This window comes from Caloenas nicobarica, chromosome Z (assembly GCF_036013445.1).
Source record: "Caloenas nicobarica isolate bCalNic1 chromosome Z, bCalNic1.hap1, whole genome shotgun sequence".
Classification (NCBI taxonomy): domain Eukaryota; kingdom Metazoa; phylum Chordata; class Aves; order Columbiformes; family Columbidae; genus Caloenas; species Caloenas nicobarica.
Genome location: NC_088284.1, coordinates 64,454,178 through 64,482,133, shown reverse-complemented (window position 1 = coordinate 64,482,133; position 27,956 = coordinate 64,454,178). Strand labels below are relative to the sequence as shown.

Sequence of the window (27,956 nt, the reverse complement as noted above, 5' to 3'; positions counted from 1 at the left end):
ACTTTCCACTAATCAAGTAATTTTGCTGAGTTCTTTTTTGTTATACTTATTTCAACTCTTTTTTTCTTAGCTAAGCGCTTATGTTCCTGTATGAGATTGTGTGTATGTATCTGTGTTACGATCCAGTGCTGGTCTCTCCACAGTTAAATTGATAGTGGTTACTCTAAATTTCAGCGAAAACTGATTGATCACTATGTGTCTAATCCACCTATGGTGTTTATCCAGCTACAGTGCGTCGAGACTTTCCAAGTTACCACAAATTTTGAACACATATTTCCTTTTTGAATGACTCCAGATGGGTGAATCTTTTAATCTTGGAAAATCTTATCTCCTCTGTGTGCATATACACATGTGCACGTGCACGCGCAAATCTGAACACACTTGAAATGCATTAATAAACGGGAGTGTATGAATCAATATACAGTATCAAAATCAGGCTTCCAGTGAGCCTGAAAAAATCACGAAGCACACCACCACTTGTGTGGCTGAAGTCAAAACCAAAAGCTCCAAACTTAATGCCCCATCGAGTTAAATGGAATAATTTCCTAATTAAGGTGTGGTGAAACACAGAAGAAGGGTCAGCAAGTGTGATGAAGGAAATGATGGTAATGTGATGAAGGAAATGATGGTAAAGCAAATAGTTCAGGTGTATCCTGCTGAAGAACATCCTAGCATCAGTGAGAATTATTTTTCTGACTGAACCAACCAAACAGCAGTAGACAATCTTGCAAACCCTTTGAGTTTGGATTATGAAGGCCACAGTTTACAGGTAATGTTAAATCAAATTTTGTGACATTTTTTATGAAATCTGCAGTTTTCAGTGACATGGTAAAAATGCCTCCAATTTGGAGGCGTTAAATAGTGGACCTTTTTCTTCTTACAATAAAAGGCTTGCACTTGTTATATACAACAGTCCAAGGGAACCGCTGTCCACATAGTGACTAAAATTCCTGGGGCTGTTAAAACTTACTTTGTTGCAATGTGGGCTATTGTGCAGCTTTGTATTTTTAATGTTTTTTTCTTTGTCTGGAGACAGAAATATCTGAACTGCTTGAGAAGAGCTGCTTCTGGAAGCTGGTGAGGCCACTTATTTTCCTCTCATAACGGACTGGGATATTAAATTTTTGTTCAATGAAAGATAGGCACATTCTTCAGGAATGCCGGGCAGATGCTTTTTCATTCTTCAATACAATAACTGCAGTCATTTAGCAATGAGGAGTGAAGCTCTGTTTGGGCTGGTCAAAGCGATTTCTGGGAGAATACTAGCAGAATAAGCTGACACAAGAGATATGTGCGCATGTGGTTTCCTTGATATAGCTAGTACCTTTATTTGTTCACATTTAATAGTTTTCAGCTTCTTGGACAACTCTTTCTTTGTAATTTTTGAGAAATAATTGAAGATTAAATATGACAATGTACTTGTTTTAATTGTAATTGGGAGACAGAGGGAGACTACTAGCTTAGCTGTATCTACTAACAAGGCATTTAAAGATTTAATTGCAGTTGTAAATGATTACTTCATGTTTAGTTTGCTCATTTCTAGTTTATTAAACGCACAGGTATAGGTCTCCAGAGTGCATGAAAACCATTTAACCCAAAGATATCTCTTGAACATTTATCTTTTAAAGATATTGGCTTTCCCATGCTTGTGTAACAGGGACTTACCCTGTTGTTAAGGAACTATACAAGGAGGGCTGAGTATTTCCTTGTGCTGTGCCTATTGACGAATAATTCAGATTTTGTGAGCTCACAGATAAAATTATGATTTAGGATGGAAGACTCTTTGCGTAAAATGCCTTATGATATCTGTGTTTGAACATGGGTTGCTGAAGCTCTGCAGTTGCTCTTAGTTTCAGCAGCATTACATCAAGGGGAAAATGCTTTCCCAAATGGATGAGACTCAGAGCTTTATAGATCAAAGTCAACACCTTGATTTCTCTCAGAAAGTAGTACAGAAGTGATGTTGTCAGCCAAGAACTGGCAGCAACATGTTTTTTCTAAAGCTAATTCCTCAGCAGACAGGTAGCTGCGTGTCACATCACCTGAAGCTTTTGTGTGGCATCTCCCAGTGAGGTCTGTGTAAGATGTGCTGTAGGAATCAGTTACTCAGGTTGCAAGGGTATGGAAACTAGTGAGATTTATCATTATGAAAAGTGGTAAGGGGCACTATAAAAAGACAAAGTACATTTCTGTTGCTACCATAGTGTTCAATAGCAGAAATTAAATCTGTATAGCCTTGCTTCTTGTTAAACAAGTGCTTTATGGAACCCACCATATTCAACCCAAGGAGGAGCTGCCCTACAGTACCTTCTACAGTCTCACTGGCAGTGCTCTAATAATACTATTCACTTATGTTTAGCAGAGTATCAAAGGCACTGTGTTATATTACTTATATAGGTAATAACCTGAAGCTGTGCCTTCTGCAAGTTTGATGAAACTGCCTCCTGTACCATTGAGCTGTCTCCAGTGGGAGACTAACATGGCCATTGGATTTTTACAGTTGATGTAACTTCAGGGCGCCCTATGCAAAAGCTCTACTGAGGTAAAAGGTTTGATTTGTGTCATATAACCAAAAAAAAAAAAAAAAAAGAGGAGGATAGTTAGAAAAATGGAAGATAGTTTTTCCAGTTTCTTTTACTTGTAGATTTCCTGAAACATCCGTCACCCTCTGTGGATGTCACAGACCACAATGGCATGGACTCACAAATATGGAACTTGTCAGCCATGATCATAGTTCATAGATGTGGCTAGCAGACATCTCTTAAAAAAAGATATTTGGTCCGTGAGCAGGGGACCAAAATGTGCAGAACTGGATCTTCTACAGCTTCATCAACAAAATTCAATCAGTGGTCTCAAAACTACACTGCTGTAGGGTTTTGCAGTAATATTCTTCACTATAGTATCAGAACTTGGCTGTTACAAGCGACTGGAACTGTTGAGAAGAATTGAGTGACAGAGTATTTCCAAACACACTGCATTCAGTTTGACTAAACTACACTCATTGTTTGGTTACCTGGCTATAATAGGGTAGCCTTCTTGGGAAACACATTTTTTCTGTTGAAAAACCCATGTTTTGAGACACAAATATATTATCCTCCACGTGTAATGGTTAGCTGGAATAATGTAATTTTTATTAAGCCCTGAAACTTCTTTCTCAAGTGCCTAACACAGTATCATACATAGCAGTACCTAGGACATGCACAGGATTAACTTGATTTCTGGCTGTTCTTGAGTATTTCTTTGAAGTTGCTGTGTATTTAAGATTCCAAGGAAGATTGGAGTTATTTTATTTGGAAATTAGAATTATAATTAAATTATTTTGTAAAAAAATTTACTGTGCAAATTTAAACATAAAATATATTTTATCATTTAAGCAACTTAATAGTTTATGTGAATTGTTTAATATATATGTCAAATTTCTGCTATGTTTGGATATCTCATCTGTAAATATTTGTGTTGCCATTTTACTGTGGCATCAGAAGGATTTTTTTGACACTGGAAGTAGTGAGCTACAGGACAAAACACTGTCATAAACTGTAACTGAAGACTTAAGATGTAAATGTGCTGATATTTGGGCAAATATGTAAACAAAAATCTACGAGATGGTTGATTAATTACTAATTACAAATATGTTAGTAAAATCCCAGCAGGGAAAACAAGTATAGTGAGTCCTGATTTTAAGGAAGTCCATATTCATATCTGTTACTAGTTTCTCTTCAGAATTCAGATCAAAAAATTAACCAAAAGTGTGCGTGGTGCACACAATAAAATATTAACAGTGTGACAATGTGAGTTATGTTACAGCTATGACAATGAATACAAGTCATCTGTGCTTTTGAGCACATGAATGGATTGATCTGAGGCAATTCAGGATGATGTGAATTAAAAAGCTGTAAAATGTAACACAGATCCGGAAATCAAATTAGCCTCCACTCCAACGATAGAAAAATGTATACCTGCATAAATTGGGGCTAAATTTGCTAGACCTTCATTGTGTTTGCCTCCTTCTCTCTCCCATTTTCAAACGCACAGCTTGTTTGTCTAACACAGCTGCGTCCATGCAATTTGCTTGTGGTTTATGCCTCAGGCATCAAATCTCTGTTTGTGAATCCATCACACAGATATATTGATGCCCTAGCTGGTGGTAACGTTTGATTTTTCACCTGTAATGCATTTGTCTGTAAGAATCTCTCCATGGAAAACTGGAAATAGGATGTAGAACTGACTTTAAGTAAGGACAAAGTTAATTTGTATTAAATGATGTGCTATAAATATTTGGACTTGTAATTCATATGCGTACTGTCCAAATATATACGTAGTTTCCATGCTAAAATATCTTCTGACATAACTGCAAAAATTAAAAAGAGAACAGGGCACAGAAGCTATTTCTAGCAGCCAGTTTTCAATAAGCTTATGAACTGACAACTTCAATGGGCTATTTCTGACCAAAGGGTTTCCCTATTTGCACTGTAAACTTAAAGCAGGACAGAGAACTTGAGTCATCCAAGACAGCCAGTGTTCTTGAGCTCTATCAGCTACTATGGTCCAGAATCTAGACCTTTATTTCAAAAACTTCTGGTTTTATATTTGCAAAGATAACCATAGAAGTCTGAATTCAGCAATGTCAGCATCAGTCTGAAGACAGGTCTAAGCTATAACTCAGAAACAATTATGCGATCTCTTTATTTAGGACTACTTTGTGATTATAAGCTGCACACTACTTGCGATAACTTAAACATCAGTTTTGTTAGCGGCTTCACTTTTGTACACTGTATGCAAGAAAGACAAGTATAGACTTTTCAGGAAGGTTTCTTATGAGTGACATTCATGTGACAGAATTTGGGAGAGTATGAGACTGCTTTTTGTAAACTCTGTTTTCTAATGTAGCAAACCTAAGAAAAACACTGAAGTTTTAGGAAAATTTCATCAGTACCGTTACCCGTGACAAGCTGTGTCAAAGGGAGGACCTTAGTTCACATCTGAAAGATAGCTGGGATTGTTTAAGAAGAATTATAAATGTAAAAGTCATGGTAGGTTATGTGCTTACCTACAGCTAAGGTTAGTTAAAAATTTAAACAAAGGAAACTTTCAGTATGGGGGGAGAAGTTAGGTTCTTAGACATGGTACATCAAGCTCTGTCCTGTATGTACTTATCACTTCTTGTGTTATCTTGTTTGCCAGGCAATAACACCTGAACTGTTATTACAATACATAGTATTTGACATTAATGCAAAATTTTAAAACAAATGTTATTTCAAATGTGAAAAAAGAGGTGAATTACTTGAAAAAGGAAAAAAACCCCAGATGTTAGAGATGACAAAAATAAAAAGCAGAATAAATCATAAAGTGCAGTCAGAAAATACTTGGGGAGATGTGACAATGTGCGATAAAATTGTGAAGAGGCAGGCAACTAGGTTATAATTGCATTTGAAATATACTGTGCAATCACAAGCTGAAATGTTGAATAAGAATTAGACTCACTGAAGTAACAATTTTCCCTTTTCTCACTTTGAAGGTATTATTTTTCTGTCTAGAGATTGCAGACCTCAGTTTCATTCTGTTGTGTCTGCACTCAGTGTTACATGTAGGACAGATATGGAACAATGCTTACCATTTGAGAAGACATTAAAAAAAGAAGAGAAATAGAAATGCGGACACTTGTGGTCACAAACCACATCCACTAAAATCACTAGCAAATTGTCCATGGATTTCAACAAGGACAGGATTTCACACTCTATTTGGATTAAGAGGGGTGATGTACTGCACTGCTATGTATTACACAGGGAAAAACATGTTTTACGTGATAATGGGGTATAAGTGTATTCTTTGTCTGATAACTCAGCAAAGAAAGGGTTTGCTCGTTGGACCATATGCTCAAGGACTAAGCTGGAGTCCATGTGAGCCATTGCATTCCTGTTGATTGAGATCACTAGGGAACAGTAGAAGGTGATACATAGCTGTAAATCGTCCTGGTCTCCAGCTGTGTCCTTCTAATTCATTCAAGTCTCACTTTGGAGACGGAGCTGCTTTTGGAAGTTGATGATGCTGGCTGTTTTAATCCATAAATTCCCTGGAATCTCCTTTCTTAGTTTTTAATAAAAGTTGGTCATTTTGGTAAGGGCTTCTCAGTTGTTTTTGTGATTTGTTAGCACACCACTCGAGCTAAGGCTCCTAAGGTAGCCCTGTAGTCACAGGTCAGTGACTCCTCCTAGGAGCTACTGGACTCAGTGAGAGGTGGTTGTTCCTCCAGGAGGCCGTGTGGACAGCTGGGCTGCCAGGGCAGGAGAGGGAGCTTGTCTCTGCAGCAGGCTTCCCAGAAACATACTGAAAATCTAGTCCAACATAGCAAACAGGTCTTACTGGCAAGAATTTTACCCACAGATACTTCAAACTGTGTCACAGCTCCCTTACCTACAATGGAGCATGTTTTATTAATATTTCAACATCGAGATGTCTCAAGCTGAACTCTGTACAACTTGCAACCATTGAGTGGAGATACTTGCCTCTGAGTTTTGGACTGTCTTGGATAATTTGTATGGGAAATTTATTTTAGATAACTCTTAGAGATTTTCCGAAATTAGATTAGTAAAAATTTTCATTTTGTTCTAAGGCAAGTGGAGTCAGATTTCTGGTTGCCGAGAGATCTGGTTTTAGAGGTTGGCAGGCCTTTAAAACAGAGCCTGCAAAACACAATTCCCTAAACCACTGCTAAGATATATTTCAAAGAATGTGGACTTATTGATACATACTTAGATATGACTGTTTGTTGTAATATACAGATGTAATTTGTATTCTTGAGAAAAGGTTCCTGTAATTACTGAGTTGCCCACTTATGATCCATTAGTCATGTAAGCATGCAAGCAGATGCTTAGTAAACTTTTAGGCTGCATTATTATCTAGAAATTGTCTTGTATATATTCTGAAACATCTCATTTTCATTTCAAGTACACATAATAAGGGAGATCTAACCATTAAGTTTCACCTAGTGAATCCAACTTAATGTAGCACGCCAGTTATTTGGGAGAATTGTGTTATTTGTGAAAGTATTGTCATTCCTTTGAATCCATGCTGCTATCTTATTTTGAAGCAACTTTGACAGCTAAATTTATTCCCATTACTAAACTCCTAGTAGTAACTTCTCAGCTTATGCAACTAGAAACATGAATGAAAAAGTGGTAAATACCACCCAATTACTATATTTGTAAGATCTTGGGATTCTGTGGCTCTTTTGTCTTCACCCCGACACCAACACAAGCCAAACATGCTGTTACGTTTAGGGGGTGACTTTTTTTCATTTAGAGGGATAAGTTGTTGGCCACTTCTCATTAGTGTACACTTTTACTGTTACTTTTCATTGTAAGTCTCGTGATTTTAGAGAGGGATGTAGTCTGCTAACTGCTCAATGTTCCTATGAATACAAGATGGTCTCTATTCTCACTTATGTTTTCTAGTGTTTTTTTCTAGCTTAGTTTTAGATGTTCTAAAGAACAAGACTCTCCCCTGGGGGCATTTTCAAAGTCTAGTAGATCATACTGCCAGGAAGTTCTCCTGCTATTAATTTTAAATTTCCTTCTTCTTGATTTCATTCCATTACCCTGAGTTTATACTTCCTGTACTTTCCAAATAATTCCTTCCTCTTCTTTGTATTTATACTCTGCACGTACTTGCAGTAATTGTCTCAGCCCAGTTATTATTTCATTACCATAGTTATACTTACCTCTTTTAACCTTTCCTTGTATCAGTTGAATCAGGTCCTTTATCAGTCCATTTCTTTACCTGGGTTATCTCAAATTTGACAAGATCTTTCTGATGATAGGATTACAGTATTTTTTTACTTTGCATGGCTGTATTTTAAAATAGCTATGATTCACAGAACACACAATCAGTTTGAGACAAAAGTTATCAGTCACTCTTGAAAAAACTAAGTACATCTTCCTAATTTTTACTGCAAGATACTTACAGTTGGAGTATTTACAGTCATGCAGAATGTCCATGGCATGTTTAAGCATTGGATAAACACAGATACCAGTGCATATTGCTAAATTTAGATGAACCTATATGCAGAAAGTATGTCCTGTAGATGTCCTGTAGAATAAGGTCATGTGCAGACTGCCTCTTGTATCTGTGAAAGAAGTGTCTTCATTTATTATGCTCTCGACTTGCCAAGTTCCCATTATTAAAAACTTCTGTGTTTTTGGTAGGTGGCTTTTGGCCAGATGTTATGATGTATGCATTATAGCGCATTGTATCCTAACCCTCTCCCTCACTCCCAAACATGTGAATTATTAGTTAGTCTTCCAGTGTGTGTAATCTCTGTGGACAACTGTGGTCAAGACCTGGTTGTGCTCCAAGCCGGGGTGGTATGGCATGTGAAAACAGAGGTTTCACATCATTCATTTGCTCTTAATACTTCACACAATAGGGCCTATGCCTGGTCAGTTTAATTCTGCTATCATGGGATTTACTGTGGTTCACAGCCACTGCCTGAACAGCAAATATATTTTGAAACAATTTGATGCATGCTGCATCCAGAAAGAAAGAAGGCTTATGAGAAGGTAGAGCTACTTAAGCATGTACTACCTGAGGAGGGACCTGCCTGCTGCAAATACCACAAAAACATTCACAGCTTTGTTAGAATGGTGCATTGCAGCACACAGGTACTATGGTGATGGGCATTCTGGAAAACCCTAAGATAGGTGGGTAGGTTCCTTGAACTCAATGTGTATGTTTCACAAGGCATTCTTTTGGTTTTGTTTTGTAGCCTAACAGCAGTGGTCAAGTAGTAGGGAAAGTGACTGGCCATTTTACTCCAGTTTTGGCACCCTCTCCCCATCACAGTGCGGTGCGACCTGTGACCCTGACCATGACAGATACTAAACCCATCACTACATCCACTGAAGGTGAGGCATCTTCACCTACAGCAACCAGTAAGTATTTCTTTAGGAAGCAAAAATGTCCATCGAAGATTCAATACAATTTCAAATTGAGGCCAGAAAAAGGCGCCTTTTCCTACTATTTGACCAAGTAGGTGCTCATCATTTTACATGGAGAGCAAAGGTAATCTGACTGCAAAGCTTTTCCTCCTCAAATTTCAACCAATTCATCATGTTACATGAACCAAAGTTTGTGACATGACAACCCAAATGAAAGGGAAAAGCCTGAATATTTGACCACTATTCAAGAAAAAGAAAATGCAGTTGTTCATCTAAGGTGGACATTGTTAAGACATTGAGAAGCACACCCAGACAGCAAGGTTTTACAGTGACCCACAGATGGAATTCCAAACAGAGACTGGATAATTTGCTCCTCAATGAGCTTTCCTACAGAAATCAAGCCTTGTTACAACAAATACAGAATCCGAGCTATGAGAATTGCATTTTGATATAGGTTGTGTCATTTTTAGCAAAAACAACTGATATGGAAAAAGAAAAATTTAATTCCTTCTTGCTGCGATGGATGGTAGATCCACTGTTACTTTTTTTTTTAAACAAAAAACACAAAAACCCCCAAACATCAACAAAACCAACAACAACCCCCCCTAACTTTATAAGCTTTTTATTACTATATAGGACCATATTATTTATCCTATTATCTTCAATGGAATTGCGGTTTTGGAAATAAGAGCCTGTCTCTTGTTAGAGTAATTTCTTCTCTTCCAAACACTCATCTTATGCTCAGTAATGCAGAATATTGCTTTTTAACTACTTTCTGCATTTCTGTTGTCTTTGAACTTTTACTTGGACTTGAGATGACCAATGTTACCAATATTTATCAGAATGGTGAAGATTTTTAGGAGGCTCTTCCAAAAATACACTTCAGAAGAAAATTTACAAGTCTTTGAGAATATTAATCTCTTTAGAATCCATTATATTCAAATTACTTGTTTTAGACCTGTTTAGTATCTGAACTGTGGATGCAGTCCCTGACTTTTGGTCTGTCATTACTGGAGACTGTAAACTGTACATTTCTCAGGCGTTATACTACTTTGCATCTTTTCATTAGAAAGTGAAGCAGAGATGAGACTCAAATGCATAGGAGTGGCCAGGATGTACAGGAGGAAAACTGGTTATGCCATTACTATGATGGTAGTAAGACTTGGACAAACTATTGTTTAAGTAGAAACAAATAATTATATGGATAGGTTATGCAAATGTTTTAGCTATTCTTTTAGTATAGCAGAATTTTTGTTAAAAGGTGGTAGAGTATATCTGTATCCTCCCTGGTGGTTTAGTTCTTGCACCTTTTAAGAAGAGTCGGTTTTATCAGCAAACAAGAAGCTGTTGCTCTAAGCCTTTGGTCCACAAGAGAAAACCAAGAAAGCTGAGTTTGTGTGTAGTTTTAAGTATTCATGGTTTCATTCTGCTTCCTGTTTGATGTGATTCTGCCTGGCCTAAATGGCTGTCTCAGATGAGGTTAGGGTTTCTAATACAAATGGCAAAAAGAACAAATACAATGTCAGAACTGCGTTAGGATGTTTTCTGGTAATCTGACCATGTTATTCATCATTACAGGAAAGCAAACCTAATCTGTTCATTGTCCTATTACTAAAGGAAAAATCTGGACTACATTTTCAGATGAGTTAGCACCCAGTTTCTTGTGCAATTCATTGGAACTTGGGTACCCTATTCCTCACGAACCTTAGGACATCTTAGTTTAGATATTTGAAATAATGCCTCCTCATGCTTCCACAGCAGTGTGCAAGTAACTTCTTGCCTAAAGGTCCAATGTCTGTCACTACAGCACATATGTAATAATTAAAAAGGCCCTATGTACAAATTTTATTTGAATGTGCCAGTTCTGCATATGAGATAGCATAGAAATGCTACATGTTCAGAGCAGTGCAGTAGTCTATCTGCTTGGTAAAGCTTTTTGGAACTGGATTGGTAACTGTAAGAGCAAAAAAAGTGATGGAACATAGCTTGTTGATGAAGAAAATAGCAATAAATGATTGCTGTCTTGTTGATATATAAATGATATATGAATAAAATAAACTGTATTTTCAGTCATAATAGACCTGACATACAAAGTACTAATGTTAGCTTAATGGGAAAAATCAAGACTAAATATATTTTAAGGCACAGTTTTATTTGCAAAAACTAATTGATTTGCTCAAAATATATTTTTTTATATATATATGAAACAAATGCTTAGCCAACAAGTTATTATTCAATCTGATGATAATAAAATGGCAAATGATTAGCACTGTTTTTCATCCTGAAGTGCAATAGCAGAATTGTTTTGAATGAGAAAGAACAGAGCAAGCTTTGACAATATTTGAGGAACCCTTTGGCCTCCACCATAATTTCCTTCTAATAACTGATTAATTTTTAACATAGTTTTTCAGTAAAACCTGTTTACTGTATGTTGTGGTTTAACCCGAGCTAGCAATACAACCATGATAGCCACTCACTCACCCCCTCCTCCCCCAACAGGGGAGAGAATCGAAAGAGAAGGGAGAAACTTGGATTGAAATAAACACAGTTTAATAAAATAACAAAATACTAATACACTCCTAGTAAATATATATATATATAAAATAGAACTAAAAGATACTCAAGGCAATTCCTCACGAACATGCTGAGCAGCCAGTCCCAGGAAACAACACCTGGTCCCAAAGCTGATCCCAAAGAGGGAAGAAAGAGGATAAAGGCAGGAAGGCTCAGAGGCCTCTGCAAAAAGGGAAAAGGCCAAACTAAACATCCCGAACAAACTCCCCCAGCTGTGCCCCAGAGCAAGCAAGAGTCGGAATGCCTGAAAGAGCGAGAGAGCAAGAGAGACCGGAAGCTCCTGGCTCTCCTTATATCTGAAGCATGACGCTAACGGGATGGAATGCTTGCATTGATCAGTCTGGATGTCAGTCAGCTCTGCCCCATCCATGCCCCCCTTCCTTGCTGCCTCGCACCTGTGGGCAGAGCATGGAGAATGTCCTTGGGTCTCAGACCAGAGCAATTAAAAACATTAACTCTGTGCTGGGGTGTTGCGTTTTGTTCTCAAGCTAAGTCCAAATAATGACTGTGCTAGCTATGAAAAAATTTTAGTAGTTTTGCTTTGTCTGCAGCAAGTTTCCAGGTTGTGATGCTGCAAGTTGCAGTGTGGGCATTTCCACACTGGGAAGTGGAGTTTGACCATAACCTCATTTCATATGTGCCACCAAAAGTCATGAGAGAGTAATGGCTTTTATGGATTACTGACAGAGACCAGATAGGAATGTGACCTACAAGTGAATGCTCCATATCCTGTAGCTAATCTCAGCATTGCCTATTATTCCCTTTCTCCTCAGAAATGAATTGCTCTAATCTTCTGTAGCAGACAGTGAGAGACTTCCTTAAATTGTCCCTCTGGGAGAATGTTGTTTCTTGATGTGTAGAGGAGTCGAATATTTAATATTATATTGCACAGTAAAAATTAGCTCCTTTCTCATGAAAATACTAATCAGAGTACAACCTGTTTGCAAAGGCCTATAAAGATTTATTTCACGCCACGTAAGTAGACTGAACTATTGTTTCCAGTTTTTGTTGTTCTTTTACAGTTTTGTGATGGGCCTTCACACCCATAAGAATAAGTGTACACTAATATTTTCTCTCAAGATTGTAATACCAGTGATTCCACTGGTGCCTCAGATTGGTGTAATGGAAATGAGAATCAGGCTTTTGATTCCTTCAGAGACCTCATTATGATTTACACTTGCAGCTTCCATTGAAGTTTATAGGAATTTACACATGCTTTTTCAAATTTGGTCCATTTTTTCTATTAAAGTTTAAATAAAGGAAAACCATAGACACATCCTATACAGTGCAAAATCATAACTCTGGATCTCTCATATTTGTAATGTACCTGCACAGGGTAATAGTTATGGTAGGTTGGTATTTTTATCAATCTGTTTTGTTCTTCCTTAATCAGCCTACACAGCCTCAGGCACATCCCAAGCCAATCGATATGTGGGACTAAGCCCAAGAGACCCATCCTTCCTACATCAGCAACAGGTGGGCAAGTTTCACATAGGCGTAATGATATAGAGAAGATTTTGTGATATTACCTTATACATGCTGCCACTGTTATCTTGGATTAGACTGGGATCCTAAGGGTCTCAGTATTTGTCATCTGAAGATGAAGTTTACTCAAAAGAAAACTGAACCCTTTAAGAAACTTAAATTTAGCATATGCTTTATTTTTTAGATTTGTGCCATCTTAAGGAAATTCTAATCATATTTCTTTCAATTATTTTATTTATCAAGAGCTCATACATGTAATCTTTAATATGATTTTAGGAAAAAGAATGAGATGTATAAGGAACAAATACTCATTTCAAAATCAGTTTAAAAAATAAGCAAAATTTCCAAAGCAAAAAGTCCAGCTTATTATTTTCAAGCTATTTTCCCCCAGATGTTTAAGCTTACATTTCTTCATTTTAGTTTTATAAGATGAATTAGAAAACCAAATTTTCAATGCAACACATGATCATTTCTAGTTTAATAGGTTTAAATTGGTCTGCTGATTTCAAATGTGATAAAACCATGTTTTTGTTCTAGTTTCTTACATCATTTATGTTTCAAGCAGGATTTTAAATTTCACATCTCATTAATGCTGTAAATTTAATGCAAATGAAGTGTTTACCCAAACTGTGAAAATATACAGCCAAGATTAATGATGACTTACAGAAAAATTAGCTGCAGTCAGTAGCAAGGCCATGCATATACAGAAATTCTACATTGCTAGTAACTGGAATAAATTCAGACCTTTTAAAACTTTAACATATTTTATGATGCGTGTTTGTGTTGCACCTAGATCTTAACAGTTGAGGATTTTGAAATTAAGAGCATGTAAAATGTTATGAGGAAAAAAGCTGAATGTGGCAGTAAGAAAAGGGCTGTTGTAAAACCTACCTATTCTCTGTTTGTTGAGATATATATGTAGCTCAAGTGTGCTTCATCTAGAACTCTCTGTCCCTACCTGCTCATAGGGCAAGGTGGCATATGTCCCATCACATGCAAAGTTCAGAGAAAATCATAAAGATTATCATTTATTCAAGGTAGTTGATGCTTTACCAACCCTTTCTTAACCAGAAAGGCCTAACTGTACACTTCTATGAAAATACCAAATTACAATTAGTGGTTTTGCCAACCATTGATTTTTCAGTAAATTTTCTGGTGTACTGCCTTTTTTTTTTTTACATCTCAAAGATTGTTATATTATGAAATGTGTTGTAATTACTATAACATGGTTCTTTCTGAAAGATATACAGTACGTGTTTTTTGTATTTTAAAGCACACACAGCATAGCTCTTTTAAACACAGTGCATGTGATTCCTGGAGTTCTTTTTGTATGAAGTTTTACATAGCATCCTTTGAAAAGTCTCTGACATCCAGTTGATTTGGGGACGCACGATAGGTTTTTTTCACTACATGTTTTTAGACTTTTTTTTCAGCAAATTTTCTACTGCTTAAGACAACTCCACCTTCTTTCAAATTAATTGAAAGCATTACAAACTTCTTGTCATATGCCAGAGGGTAGTGGCAGCACCAATTTTCTCTTGGCTGAGTTTATGATAGGTAAATCATATGCTGCTTATTTCATGCATCTTATATATAATTTTGTCTTTGTGTAGATGGAAATATACCCAGAGATTTCAGCAGTGTCATAGGAACATAAATGTGAGAGGGATCTCAAGGGTCATCACCGTCTTTGGTGTTTACATGCACCGTGTTTTATGTTCCCTTTCATGGTAAAATGTGTGGCCAGATGGGTTAGGGGGAAGAGGAAAATAAATTAGGTCTCACATACACTTGGTAAACAGAAAAATTCTTCAGTGCCACTGTGAAACCAATGTTTTTTCCTTCTAAATTATATTACTTGTAGGCTCGTTATATTAATTCAGTAGCATCAACTGAAGACCAGTAAGACATATAGTAAATTTAAAAATTGTGTCAGGGTGTCATCTTTGCTATGAATTCTCTATTCTTTTCTAAATTTTGCAATGGATGCATGTGTATGCTTGCTTGAGTGTGTTTGGGGAGTACGCATGTGTGGATGCTTACACATATGTACAAAATTACAGAATAGTATGTACCGCTGGAACCATTTGAAAGAACAGAATACTTTAACAACAGAGCTTTTGAGATGGAAAAATACAAATATATAAGTGCATATATATAAGTTCCTAATGAATTAGTTTCCTTCACTCACTGAAATCTTAAAGACATCTCTGAGATAACACCATTTACATTTATTACCCAGAAAATGAGGTGGAGCACTGAGATTGTCTAAATAACTTTCATAGAGCAAAGGTTGTACTATAATAAGGCAGAAATGAGATTGATTTACTATGTCCTTTCATTACTTTACAACAATTTAAATGAGACCACTCTTCTTGTGGCAGATTTTAAATGCATTTGGTTTAAAGCAGCCCATGATGAATGAAAAGAAAAATCAAGGGGTACATGAAATAAAAGCAATCAATCATTTTGTATTAGTGAAGAGAAATTCTAAATTAGAAAGCCAATGGTTTTAGTTCCAGAGAGGTCTTTTAAATATTCACCATGCCCTGTAATGCACATTGACCCCTCAAGAATAAATACTGTCACTGGTACATTTTTCACTTAATTGGAGGAGTCTTTATGAAGAGAAATATTGGCATGTACTGTTGAGTACTTTTTATTGTTGTTAAAAATAATTATTATATAGCCTGTTTAAATTACAGAAACCACAATAAATTTAAAAGTTACACATTTATTTTGTGACATGCACTTCCATGGAGTCTTTTGGCAAAGGGATGGTTTGCTAGAACTTCTATTACACAATTTATAGCACAACTTACCTGGAATACTCACCTTTAGATGGGAAGCACTGAATACAACTTTGAAAGACAGTGCCAGCTAGCACCAATGGGAGTAATTTATTTGCTTTTATTGGTCTGGATACTATGAAAAATATGCTGTTACATGCTTTACTTAGCATGCTACATTGATAGGAAGACAAGGTTCTAAAGAGGAAGTATAACTATGCACTCCCCTTTCTGCTGTAATTACTGGTGGGTCTTCCTTTTACCTGCCTTGAAATTCCAGGTGTTTCTATACTGTGACATAAACAGTAACAAAACACGTCTTGCTTCAGTGGCATCTAAAAAGTCACATGTATCTGATTATTTTGTTGTAAAAAAGTCATGTCAACTCCCCCCTAACTGTCTGTTACAAATTGTTAATGACCAGTTTTTTTGCTTTTCTTGATTCAGCATCAGCTTTGGAGAGTTGTTAAGAATTGATAACATAACTGCAGGGAGGGCACCATAGGAAGGAGCAAGGGAAGTGTTAAGAGCTGGTACCTGAGTGATTTTTGTCTTAGTTTTACTATTGGTGGTTGGTGGGGTTATTTTAGGAAGTCAAATCTAGAACTTTGGTGCTCATAATCTGTGCTGGGAAATATCTTAAATGATTTGTGCATAAAAGATTGGATATCTCCACAATTATATAGGAGCACCTTTCCCGCCTGCTTTTTTCTCTGATGTGCAGCTACTGCAGATTTGTGGTTTCTAAGCCCAGACTATAGGAAAAAGCAAGAAATTGAGGCAACTCAGTCAATTCAATCTTCTACAAGTGGACACAGTCCCTTGTCAGATTCTAGTTGTGTCTTCATTCTTTTGGCTAAATAATTTTAATGGAGAGATCATTAGTTCAGTAACAAAGGCTTAATAATCAGAATTCTCTTGGTTATGTGACAACACTTCTATAGCCTCCTTGCGTTACTATTCTCAGCTTCATGGATTTATTATGTTCCTGAAATGACAGAAACTTAAGAGACAGGTTGATGTTGTTTCTGGCTATAAAGCTAGAATGTTGCCAGAACTACTAATCATGTACTTTACTTGTATAAAACATACAAAAAGATAGATGGATGGATAGATAAACATCTGTATTCATTGCAAATACAGATTAATGGTTTCACAAATAATAAGGTTTCTGTTGGAATGAATGAAATAACTGACAGGTTTTCTTTCTTATCCATTTAACTTTAACACACCTTCAAACATTGTATGGATGATTCTCTTTTTAATTAGAAAGTATAAATAAACAGGATAGCTGTTCAGGTCTGTGAAGACAATGACCTCTAGAACTTTCCTGTCTGTTACAGCAAACTGTGTTAACTAATGCTGGCCCAGTGACTGAGGAGGCGGTGAACTCTTCCAGTCTTTACACTGATTAATACACTGGCATGGTTTTTACTAGAGCTTGTACTTTCTGGATGTGGTGTGTGGTATGCATGATTTTCACACAGCTTTGACATTTGAATGAGACATTTGCCATGTACGTGGTAGTAAGAAACACTTCATGTCTCTAAAATGCAAAATCAGAAAATTGTAGATTGCTTTTTATTTCCTACACACCACACTGTCTGGCCTCTTCGGTAGGAAGTTAATCTTACCAGATGTATCCTTTAGTTACTGAATCACAACAGTTCGAAATGGAGTTGTCTTCTTACTATTCATCATGGAAATTGTAAACTTAAATGCCCACTGAACAGAGTATATGTTTGCAAAACATTTTGGATGGATGTTGCTTTTGCTTTCAGCAGAAGGCTGAAAGAAGAACACAAGTGGACTCTTAAACAGAACTTCTCAGTAAAACCAGGAAACAGGTTATCAACACTTACACTGTTCTTATTGTATCCCTTATCATAATTGACAGTTTGACGTAAAACTGAGTCATATGACCACCAGGGAGGTATGTAAATGGATAAGAGGTCACCTTTCACATATGCTTGCTGGAAAGGAAACACATTTAAAGGAAGTTTCAGTCAAAAAAATGACAATATGCAAATGTTAAGTTTTATGGGCTTTTCTCAACTAACAGAAGCTTTAGCACAGACTTCTATTACGCTTTCCAAAATATGTATCTACTTTCACTAGCCATTACAGAAGATTGAAATGCATGTTAGTCTTAAACAGCCACTCTTTAAATAGAATACAGCACCTGCTTAAATATTAACCCCTAAAAATTATTCAGACTATGACTAGAGATTGAGCTGTTGACTATAGGTTTTTAATGTACCTAGGATTTGCATACTTAAAAGTATGCAGGATGGTTGTGCTTGGAAGATGCCCAGTTTAAACCGAAAAGCCAGCTGTAGTGAAATCTAGCTAATGGGTGGAACGGCACTGGAAAGTGCAAACCAAAATCACTTTCCTGGCATTTGTCAGTGGGCAGAACAGGACCAGAGAGGTGGATGACTTTCGGTCAGGTGGAAGACTTAGGGGAAGCTATTGCTCTGCTTCTGCTCTGGACCTTCAGCCCCTTCCCATGACACAGCTGAGTTGGATGAGGGGGTTGTGCTGCCCCCCTGGAGAGGCACTTGGAGTGGGCTTTGTGCTCTCTGCTACTTCATGAGTGTAGCAGTGAGGACATGTCACAGGGGTAGGAGACCGCTGCCAGGAAAAGGCTGGGCTGCCTGTGGGGTTTCCCCATCTAGTGCAAGGCTGGGAATCCTTTTCTGCTTCGGAATACAGACCCATGTTCTTTTTCTGTGTGGTTAGGTGAGAGATAAATAAAATCATTGGTAATGTTTTGAGGATGGAAAGTGCTATTGGAGTTCATGTGTCTTGCCTTGCTGAAAATGATGAAGCCATAGGACTGAAGAGTAGGCCTGTCCAACAGGCTTCTAGGAAAGACTTTTCACCATGTCACATGCCAAATCAGGTCATTTGTTTTGCATTCAGAGCACATTTTTGAGAAAGTTAGTGATGTTTTTCAGCATTTATTAAAAGTCTCATAAGCACTGTTTCTTAAGTCCTTCTACTGAGGAATTTATGTTTTCTCAAGTAGCCTTCAAGTAGTTTCCTGCCTCTCCCTTTCACATCTCCTGCAAAGAAACTCTTTTAGGTGGCTTACTGTGGATGAATGTGTCTTCTCATCTCCAGCTAACACTGTGGCCTGATTTCAGGGGTCACATAAGTTACTCTGAGGACTATAACTAGCCAGAAAGCTTTCAGCATGACTCCAGACAACACATAGCACTCAAAGTACTGTACTAAAGTGCCCTACCTCCTTCCAAAGCTTGGTACTCATGTCAGGTCTGTGCCCCCAGGCTTTCCCTACTGGGCTGTCTGGACATCCTCCAAGAGCAGCATTCCTGCTGCCGTGAACAGATATCTTCTTCCATCAAATGGACCCAGGGCTTGTAGAGCTCTTTTAAGATTCTCCAGCCTTTTTACCCAGAAAGCACTCAACACATGTAAGGGATGCAAACTCAGACTTTGGAAGTTCTATTTCTAGGTACTTTCAAAAATATATTTCTATGTCTTAGACATCCTGATCTCTAAGCAAGAGTGACTTGGGAGAAGAAATTTAATATGAGGGAGGAAAAAAACCCACAACATTTTTCTGGCAGGTTAGTTTTCAAAGACAACATGGCAGCTACCTGAGCCTTCTGAGGAGTGTGGAGCAATAGTTTTTAACATTGGGAAGGTGGTTTTCAGCACAGCTGTTGCAGTCCTGGGTTTACCACAGAACCTGTTGTCATTCAGACCTGCAGTTCTTCAGGATGCTGTCAGTACCACAATTATGGCACAGTTGATGCAGTGAATAGCACTACAGTTTACACTAAGTATAAATGTGGTGTAGCATGTATCTTCATATAGATGTGCCTATATGTGTCTACAACATATATATAAAATGCACATGCTCTGTTATTACCATTACTGTATTTAGATGTATTTGTATTGAGGTATGTATGACTATATATAAAATGAAGTATGTCATTGCTAACATTTATGAAATGGGTTTGAAAAGCTCTTTGGAGCTTTCTTAATGATAAATTTAACACATTAACTGTACATGTGATAAGTTTCCATATAGACTGTCAGAAGAATATAATGATTTAGTGCAGAAGCTCATTTTCTAAAATGTAACGTATCAATGCCTTACTGTTTTCCCCAAATGGCAAATGCAATCAGGTTCTATAGTAAGCTAAGTACTTGCCAGATTTTTGAGCTAGACCTAAGTGCATAAAATCATTTGGTAACATTAAGTTTGGGATTCTAGTATTTTTATGGTTCTAATCAGCCAAAGGGCTTTTATTCATAGATTTTATATTTTGTGAAAGAAGAAAAGAGGGGGGCTTTAACCTTTCAGTCTTGTGTTTCAGCTGGAATGGAGTTTTTATAGCTAAGCTATAAAGCTTTAAGATATGCATCTGTAAGGAAGATGATGACATTCTTAAGGATTGTTACAAAAAAGACATCTACTGTACATTGACTAACTGAGCTGACATATTTTACAATGTCTTCAATATTAAAATCAGGTTTATGATACTGTTTTGTATAGCAACTAAACCAAATATTTACTTACCCCTTTCTTTAAACATATTCAATGTATTATTCACAGTTACCTCTAGCAAACTTTTTAACTGCATGTTTCCTTTTCTGGTTAATTTCATGTGGTTTAATGGCCTTTAGAAGGTCCCTTGGAGTTCTTTAGATAACAAACAAGAAACAATCCCTATGAAAACATCAGAGACTAACATTTCCATTTCTCAGACCTTAACAGCAGGAAGCTTGTGAGTCTAACAGCCAGACAGGGTCAGGTTTGCAATACTGTCTTGTCCTCAGCATTTGTATTTTTCAGGAAAAGACTGCAATTAATTGTGCTCCTGTGAATACAGTTTATTGTTGTTTGTTTGCTGTAGCCTGCGCTGTCTAAAGACTGTGAACATGGATTGAGAATGAATTGAATGCAATTAAACTCAGCGACATTATATTAAATTCAGAGTGCTGTATCATATATAATGATACAACAATTTATATACGCCATGACTATACAGAGGTTGAAATATATGTTTTCTTCACAAGACAGATAAATTCACTTTCTTAAAAATAGCAGTATACATTTTCAATATATCTGCTGACACTATAGGGCAGCTGTTAAATGAACAAAGCCGTAAAGGGTTGCTTGAACAATCCCATGAAAGCAGAACTGATGATTTGAAGATCAGGGAAGAATTTGTTTCAGCTAACATTTAGTACATTCCTTGTTATATTAAAATGCAACAAAGTATTTTAAATGCAATTATTTGGATTCTAAAACAAGTTTAGATTATTTTATCACCTCTTGCTAAGTAATACCACTTTCAGTAACACTAGATTAATAAACTTCCAATTACAAAATATCTTTACCCTTCTTAAACAGCAAGATAAGGACATACAGTATGTTTAATTTGGGCAAATTTTCTATAAATTGCATGTCTTCTATGTTTCACAAAATGCATGTTACAAGATATTTATTATATTTGACCTTAATACACATTATATAGAGCATTGCTTAGACAAAACAGCATTTTTATTTCCTTTCTTAAAGTATCTCACTATTGAATATTAACATTTCCTTTTATTCCAGCTTAGTTTGTAATCTAATAATGGCTAATTGTTATGTGCTAAACACTAGTTACTCTTTTATGCTTTATTAATAGAAAAGCATATTAAAGTAGCATTATCTTAAGCAAATCTATAGGCTTATATTTCTCAGAATACGTTATTTTTCTTTGGTTTTTAAATTTTATTTTACTTTTTAGAGTTGCTTCTTGGGAAAGTAAGGCTTTTGCTATGTACAGTACTAGTTTGCATGTATTCATTTAAATACTAAAAACTGTAGTACTGCTCGATCCATATCTGACTGCTAGGTTTCAATTGACAGCTGAGAATTTGTGACTGGACCATGAATCAAAACGGCAGGCATTTATACCCCAGTGCCAGTGAGGATACATTGGGAATTACTTGGCAAAGGTAACATTTTAATTATTTCCACCCCTACACCACCTCTAAAAAAGTTGCATTGAGCTATAGTATCTGTTTTAACAGGCCTCCAGAGAAATATGTGACAGCATTTGATTAAAACATGCATATAACATTTTTTCCCATATGCATTCTGGTTATCTTTAGTATAAGCTGAATTTCAAAACTACCTTAATTAAGCACCTGGAATGACAATGCTGTGCTGTCAAATGCAAAGGGTTTGTAAGTTTAAGGGAATACTGATCTTAGGCTTTAAAAATGAAAATGTTGTTTGCAGAATTAAAGGTCATGTTTTGGGGGCTTAGTGGTTAACACAAAGAAAATGGTGTTGTTAGAGGTATAGATTAGTATAATAACAGATGTCTGAGGTGGTGGTGGTTTTGGACAATGAATAAGCATACTATTCATAGAGACTTTTCCAACTAATTGGCTGGTGTAGATTTAAGTCACTAACATGTACATGAAGGTAAGATACAAAGCATCTTATTTCTCAAGTAAATAACAGAATAATTAGGAGTGATTTACACAAAAGAGAGTTTCTTTTTGTATGAAAAAAAGGCAAACACAATAAACCCCATTAACGTTTGGTAAATTAACATATTACTCATTATTATCTTTTACATCTCTTGATGAATTACAGTAACAGAGAGGTGTGTGTGTCTAAATAGATATGTAAAGAAGTCAACATAGCCATGATACATCAGTTTTCCCCTCTTTCATATGCAGGATTATCTGCAACACTCAGCACTTAATGGGGGTTGTACATGTAAAGCCTGCGGGTTGGGAGCCTGTCAGATGAAGTACTAGCTACTCTTTGTTAAAATAATTTTAAATACTTCTTGGACAATTGTGTGCACATGACAGTATACATATTTCGGAATAGTTTGTGTAAGTATGTGTGTGAGTGTGAGTGTGTATATGTATTATGTACAAAATGCCTTTTGATGCACTGTATTGTACTATGGATTGCTAGAAGGTTTGGGGTTTTTGAATATTAACCTGGAAGGGTGATTATGGAATTTGAGAATTGGTGCCATTTACAAGTACAAAGTTTAAATGTCTTGAATATTTTTGCTTTACTTTTCCTTTTTACAATTTTTCTCCAATAGTATTTAAAATCTGGAAGAAATGTGGTGGAAAAGCAAGGTGTTATCATTTCTTTCCTTATAGATTAAATGGCACAATGGAAAATTAGCTAATGGATTCATCTCGTCTCCTCAAGGGCTGTGATTCACATTATAAATCCCCATCATGCAGTAATTGCCAGTTTTCAATGTACTGCCAAGAGTGAATCCAAACTGAACTAGTATAGCACAGAGAGTGTGTGATTTATACTCCCATTACAAAGGGTGTTGCTTTTTCAGGGCATCGACGGGCATAAGGAAATTATATCACGCTGCCTATCTAGGAATATCTCCTTCAATGGTTTCAATCAGCCATCCCTTGAGCACCCTGTAAATCAATGCCAGTTTATACCAGCTGAAGCACTGTCCCAGTGTTTGCCGAGTTCTGTTTTTCAGTACCCATCACCCCGGGCATAAATTATAAAAATAAAAATAAGAGGGGAAAGAGATTTCTAGGTGATGACCAAAGAAACATTGGTGATGAATACAAGCATGCTGCACGATCCACTCACCTTTATAAACAAAAAATGCATGGCAGGTGGCTCCCAGAGTGCTGCCTGCTGCTTTATCCCTGCCAACATACAGAGTGCTGCCAGATGAGCCTGGGCACAAATTCTGCCATGGACAGCTCTTTATAGGCCCTGGCTATGCATACTTGCCTTTGAATTATGGACAACCTTGGAGGACAAAGAAACAAACTGTTACTTTTCTCTTACTAGATGGCTTTTAGGATTTGGATTTGGCATACAACATTCTTCAAATCCTGTGTAGGTGAGGATGTAAGAAGATAAATGATACCTGCCCAGGCTAAGGAGCAGTGATCCATTCTAACACTAAAACTAACACCAAAAAAAAGAATGTATTGCAAGAGGAATTGTTCCTTGTTGGCAAAGAAATATATTCTAGTCCATATAGTCAAATTTACTCCAAAATGCTTTGTTAAATGTTTGATTCTGTTAATTCCTCAGATATGCAGTGATCATTTTGATGGTATTTGATTTGACTTTTTACAGCAGGCTTTTGTGGTTATTTCAAGAATACTGATATTTCAGAAATATCATTGACTTCAAGAAGATAAAGTTAGCAGTTCCTCAGTGTTAGCTGTCCTGTCTCTACAAAAATCAGATAGCAGAGGTGGCCAAGCTGAAAGCTTTGTCATAGAGCTCTGTTGGTGAACCACACCTTGGAAACCTGGAGAACGTGAATTATGAGAAACCTCTGTTATTTCTATTTTCTTGCCTTATTAGTAGCTGCTTTTCATACCTGATAGTAGATACAATATGTAGGTTTCAAAACATGATACATAGATTTCATAATACATTTTCTGGGTTTTTCTTTCCCTATAAAATTATATATCTGTTGTCATTTAAAGTCCCAGGTATGAGACAGTAGTAGTCCATATGCAAAAGACTGAACTTTGGAGAAAAAAAAAAAAAGAGAATATGAATAATACAAGACAAACAAAACAAAACAAAACACCTCACAAAACTTTAAGTCATTGATGCACAATTTTCTTCAAAACCAGAAGACCTGCAGGGAATAGTGATACTAATAACTAGATCAATGCTTTGCTTAGCTGAATTAAACATTCTAGTATCTTTAAAGGAAATACTTATGTAAAACATCCTGTACTTGTGAGCATTCTAAAAAAAGGGTAAAAAACCCCACCAGTTATTTGGTAAAGTATTTGGAAGTAGAAATTTTTATTTTGCTCCTGATACCCTAAACATCTACAATTTTTTCATTATTGTTGTTGCTTACTTACAGCATTTATGGTATATATTTTATTATGTCTGCTGAACTTCGAACAGCATTTAGGCACATCAATAGAATTAAGTTCTCAAGTACTTTTAAGATCACTTAGGTAATTTTTTCCTGTAAATATGAAGATACTCAGAATACCTTAAAAATAACCAAACCAGACCAAAAACTTATTTTTTTCACAACCACAGTTCTGTGATAATAACTGTTCTCCTAAAGACACAGAGTGAGGGCAAGCTGTGAAAATCTGTAAGGCTCGATCAGGAAAATACAGTCCCAGCTGCTACATGAGAGCAAAAGCATATGCAACAAGTAAACTTAAGATAGGAGTGAGAGTGATAAGTGTGTGTGTGTAAGTCTGATAACATGAACTTGAGATTGAATCTCAGCCATTTGTGCCATTGATATTAAGACCACTCATAAAAGTGGGCATGATGGGTCTAATTTAGAGCATTTTGAGTATTCGCAAGTCTTTCACAGACAGTAAGCAAATTTTTATTCCCAAAGTGTACATTTTGACTTAGCTATTGACAAATATATTTTTATTCCCAACTATTGTTATTTATATTCATTTTTTTAACAATCTTTCTGTATTAGTTTTACACGTTAACTGTTACTTTAGCATTACATTTACACTACACAGGCAAATGCGCTAGGTTAGTATATCCTGCTTTTGGTCTGTTATCTTGACACATAAGCATAGTACAACAGCTGGTTTGTTCCTGGAGATGCTGAGGGAAGCTGTGTTCTCAGAGTGCTGAATTTCCTTCTCAGCATTAGCTATAGGAGTGTTCAGCTTTCCAGGCACCATTTTTTCTGCCTAGCACCACTCCGGGTTTAGGGTAACAATGCTGATAAGGCAATCAAATGGGATAACCTCTGATTTGTGAAAGAAAGAGGAGAGGAACTGAGAATGGATGCACAATGCTTTTGTAGCACAGTACCTTGTGTGTGTTTAACTTGTACCTTATGTGTGACTAACACAGTCAGCAGCATTGCTGTGGCAAGCACATTTTGGCAAACACAGACACCTGTTAGAGCAATACCCTCTATCCCCCTCCCCCAACTTCCCATCCCCCCCAATCCCCTTGGGCAATGTTTTGGAATAGAAGCATCAATTCATTATAATTTAAGAACAAAAATGCTGAAGTATCCTGATTGTAAAAATATTCACATAAAGAAAACCTGATGATTTCTGGCCTTTATCAATTTAAATTGCTAACTGTAATAGTTTTACCCAACTCTGTAATGCAGAAAGATGTGCAGAACATTATGTTTCCTCTCCATCTAGGCAAACATCTTCAGAACACTTCCTAAGAAATTAATTGTATTCAAGCCAGACTTGAATGCTGCCATCCCACAGGAAATGGGTCAGCAATCCATTAAGATGCCATTAGATAATCTAATTTGGAACTTAATCTCTAAATTAACCATGCTCCATACTTGAAGCATACTTGAGAGAAAGAAAAAAAGTTTATGTTTGAATCGATAGGGGAGCAGAAGCGTGAAGAAGGCTGTTTGTTTTTTCTGTGGCTGTGGTCACGTCTCAAGCTGTCTGGTAACCAGGAGAAACCAGACATGATGTAATTCCAGATTGAACTTGAACTTCAGGGACTTAGAATGGGGGAACAATAGACCATAGGAATCAATAATGTCCATTTTCCACATGATTATGTTTGGAGCTTTAAGTTAAACTTTATGGGAGAAACAGCAAGAACTGCAGTGTGATCAAAATGAATGAGATAATCCAGAAGCGAGATGTTAAAGAAAACAACTTCAGTAATATTTTCTGAGCAGCACCGCGGATTCCAGCAGGATTAGAAAAGTTCCCGCTCTGCAATGAACTGGTTGCCTGTTCTGAGTACTCTTTGTTCACTTAGGTAGGGCAAACTTAATCTCATGTTTCCTGTCAGATGATTTTTGGCAGCACTGCTAGGGAAGGAGGAGCGTATTACAGAGAATTCCCAAGTGTAAACTGTATCTTTAACCCCTTGGTTACCCTGGTTTTCTAGTTCTTGATTATCTTACCTCCAATTGTTTAATTTGAAACAGTAAAACTACACTGTTGTTTTGTGTAGGGTTTTTTTGTTTGCTTTTGTTTTTTGTTTTCTATGTCTGTGTGCATTTAGGATTATTTATGTTATTATTTAGGCAAGCTAATTTGATATATAAATTTTCAGTCATATTTTTTTTTTTAGAAGTGCCAAGGTAACATCTAACCGATTAAAATTAGAAATGGTAATATTTGGAGAAACAAACAGTGCAGATATAGAAAGTGGAGAGTCAGTTTTTCATAGGCAACCCAATGGTCTCTGGTAACCCAAGCCCACATTCTTTATGGTTTGGCTCTATGGGAAGCAGCCCTTCACTTGGTCATAACCCCCTCTGTGCAACTGCATATTTGCAAATCTCCTTTAGCCCTATCCATGCACCAAACACTCATGCATGCATGGTCCAGACCACAGCATGGACACACTCAATTTCCCTGGGCCCTTCCTCTGCTGTGGATTTTCTTTGTTAGTGATGGGGTCTGTGGCCTCTTCCTGATCTTTCTGTACCTTTTTTTTTTTTTTTTTTTTGCTACACTATCAGAAACAGTGGTCTGCAGGGAATAAAATAAGTATCCTTCTAGCAGAATTCCTTTTTCCCTCCTCTGGGCATTAATCAGTAGGTCTTTAATTCCTCCATCTGCTAGATGGGTGGTATGTGCCCAGTGGACTATAAAGTCATCCTAAATTAAACTGAGATATACTTAAGATCTCTCTTGAAGTAAATGATCACTTTGGAGGTGAAATTTGGCAGCTGTTTAGCGACAGATACCAATTTGGAATGGTAAGAGAAGTGCTGCATTAAGTAGATGCTGGAGGGGTGGTTATTTTTCTGGCAGAAGTGCCCAAGCGGGAATTTAGCCAGGGCACTGAGGTTAGCACAATTACATTTCCAAAGTTCATACAATCTTAAGAATTTGAAATGCTAAAGTTCCCTGTACTTGTGTGGGCAAGCACTTGCCTAGTACAAGAGACACGAATCTTGTTTGGTGACTCGCTAATGCCACTTCTCTCAACATTGAAGGCTTTTCTACCTTTTCTGTCCAAAGACTGACCTGGCATCTGATCTGCCTTGTCTAAGCTAGTATGTTCGTGCACAGGGTAGTAAATTTGTAAAAAGGAAAAACTGTTTTAAGTGTACTTTTCCAAATGGTGAAACACTCTTACAGAATTCTCTCTTACAGAAGCTGTAATAGAAAGCAGTCAGTAACTGGTGGAAAATAGGAACCTTAAAATCCTTCAGTTTTA

At 36.7% G+C, this 27,956-nt stretch overlaps 1 protein-coding gene across 5 annotated transcripts in view; it reads left to right on the top strand.

Moving 5' to 3' along the window:
• NFIB (nuclear factor I B) overlaps positions 1–27,956 on the top strand; it is a 177,062-nt gene that overhangs the window by 137,860 nt on the left and 11,246 nt on the right. The window contains exons 9-11 of one of the 5 annotated variants that reach the window (XM_065655431.1): positions 8,762–8,900; positions 12,901–12,983; positions 21,678–21,766. The exons of 1 other annotated variant lie outside the window; for it this stretch is intronic. In XM_065655431.1, coding sequence (XP_065511503.1) covers positions 8,762–8,900; positions 12,901–12,983; positions 21,678–21,766 — 311 coding nt within the window. Of the gene's footprint in view, positions 1–8,761; positions 8,928–12,900; positions 12,984–21,677; positions 21,767–27,956 lie in introns of all 5 variants that reach the window. 3 more of the 5 variants (XM_065655430.1, XM_065655432.1, XM_065655433.1) reach the window with 3 other exon arrangements.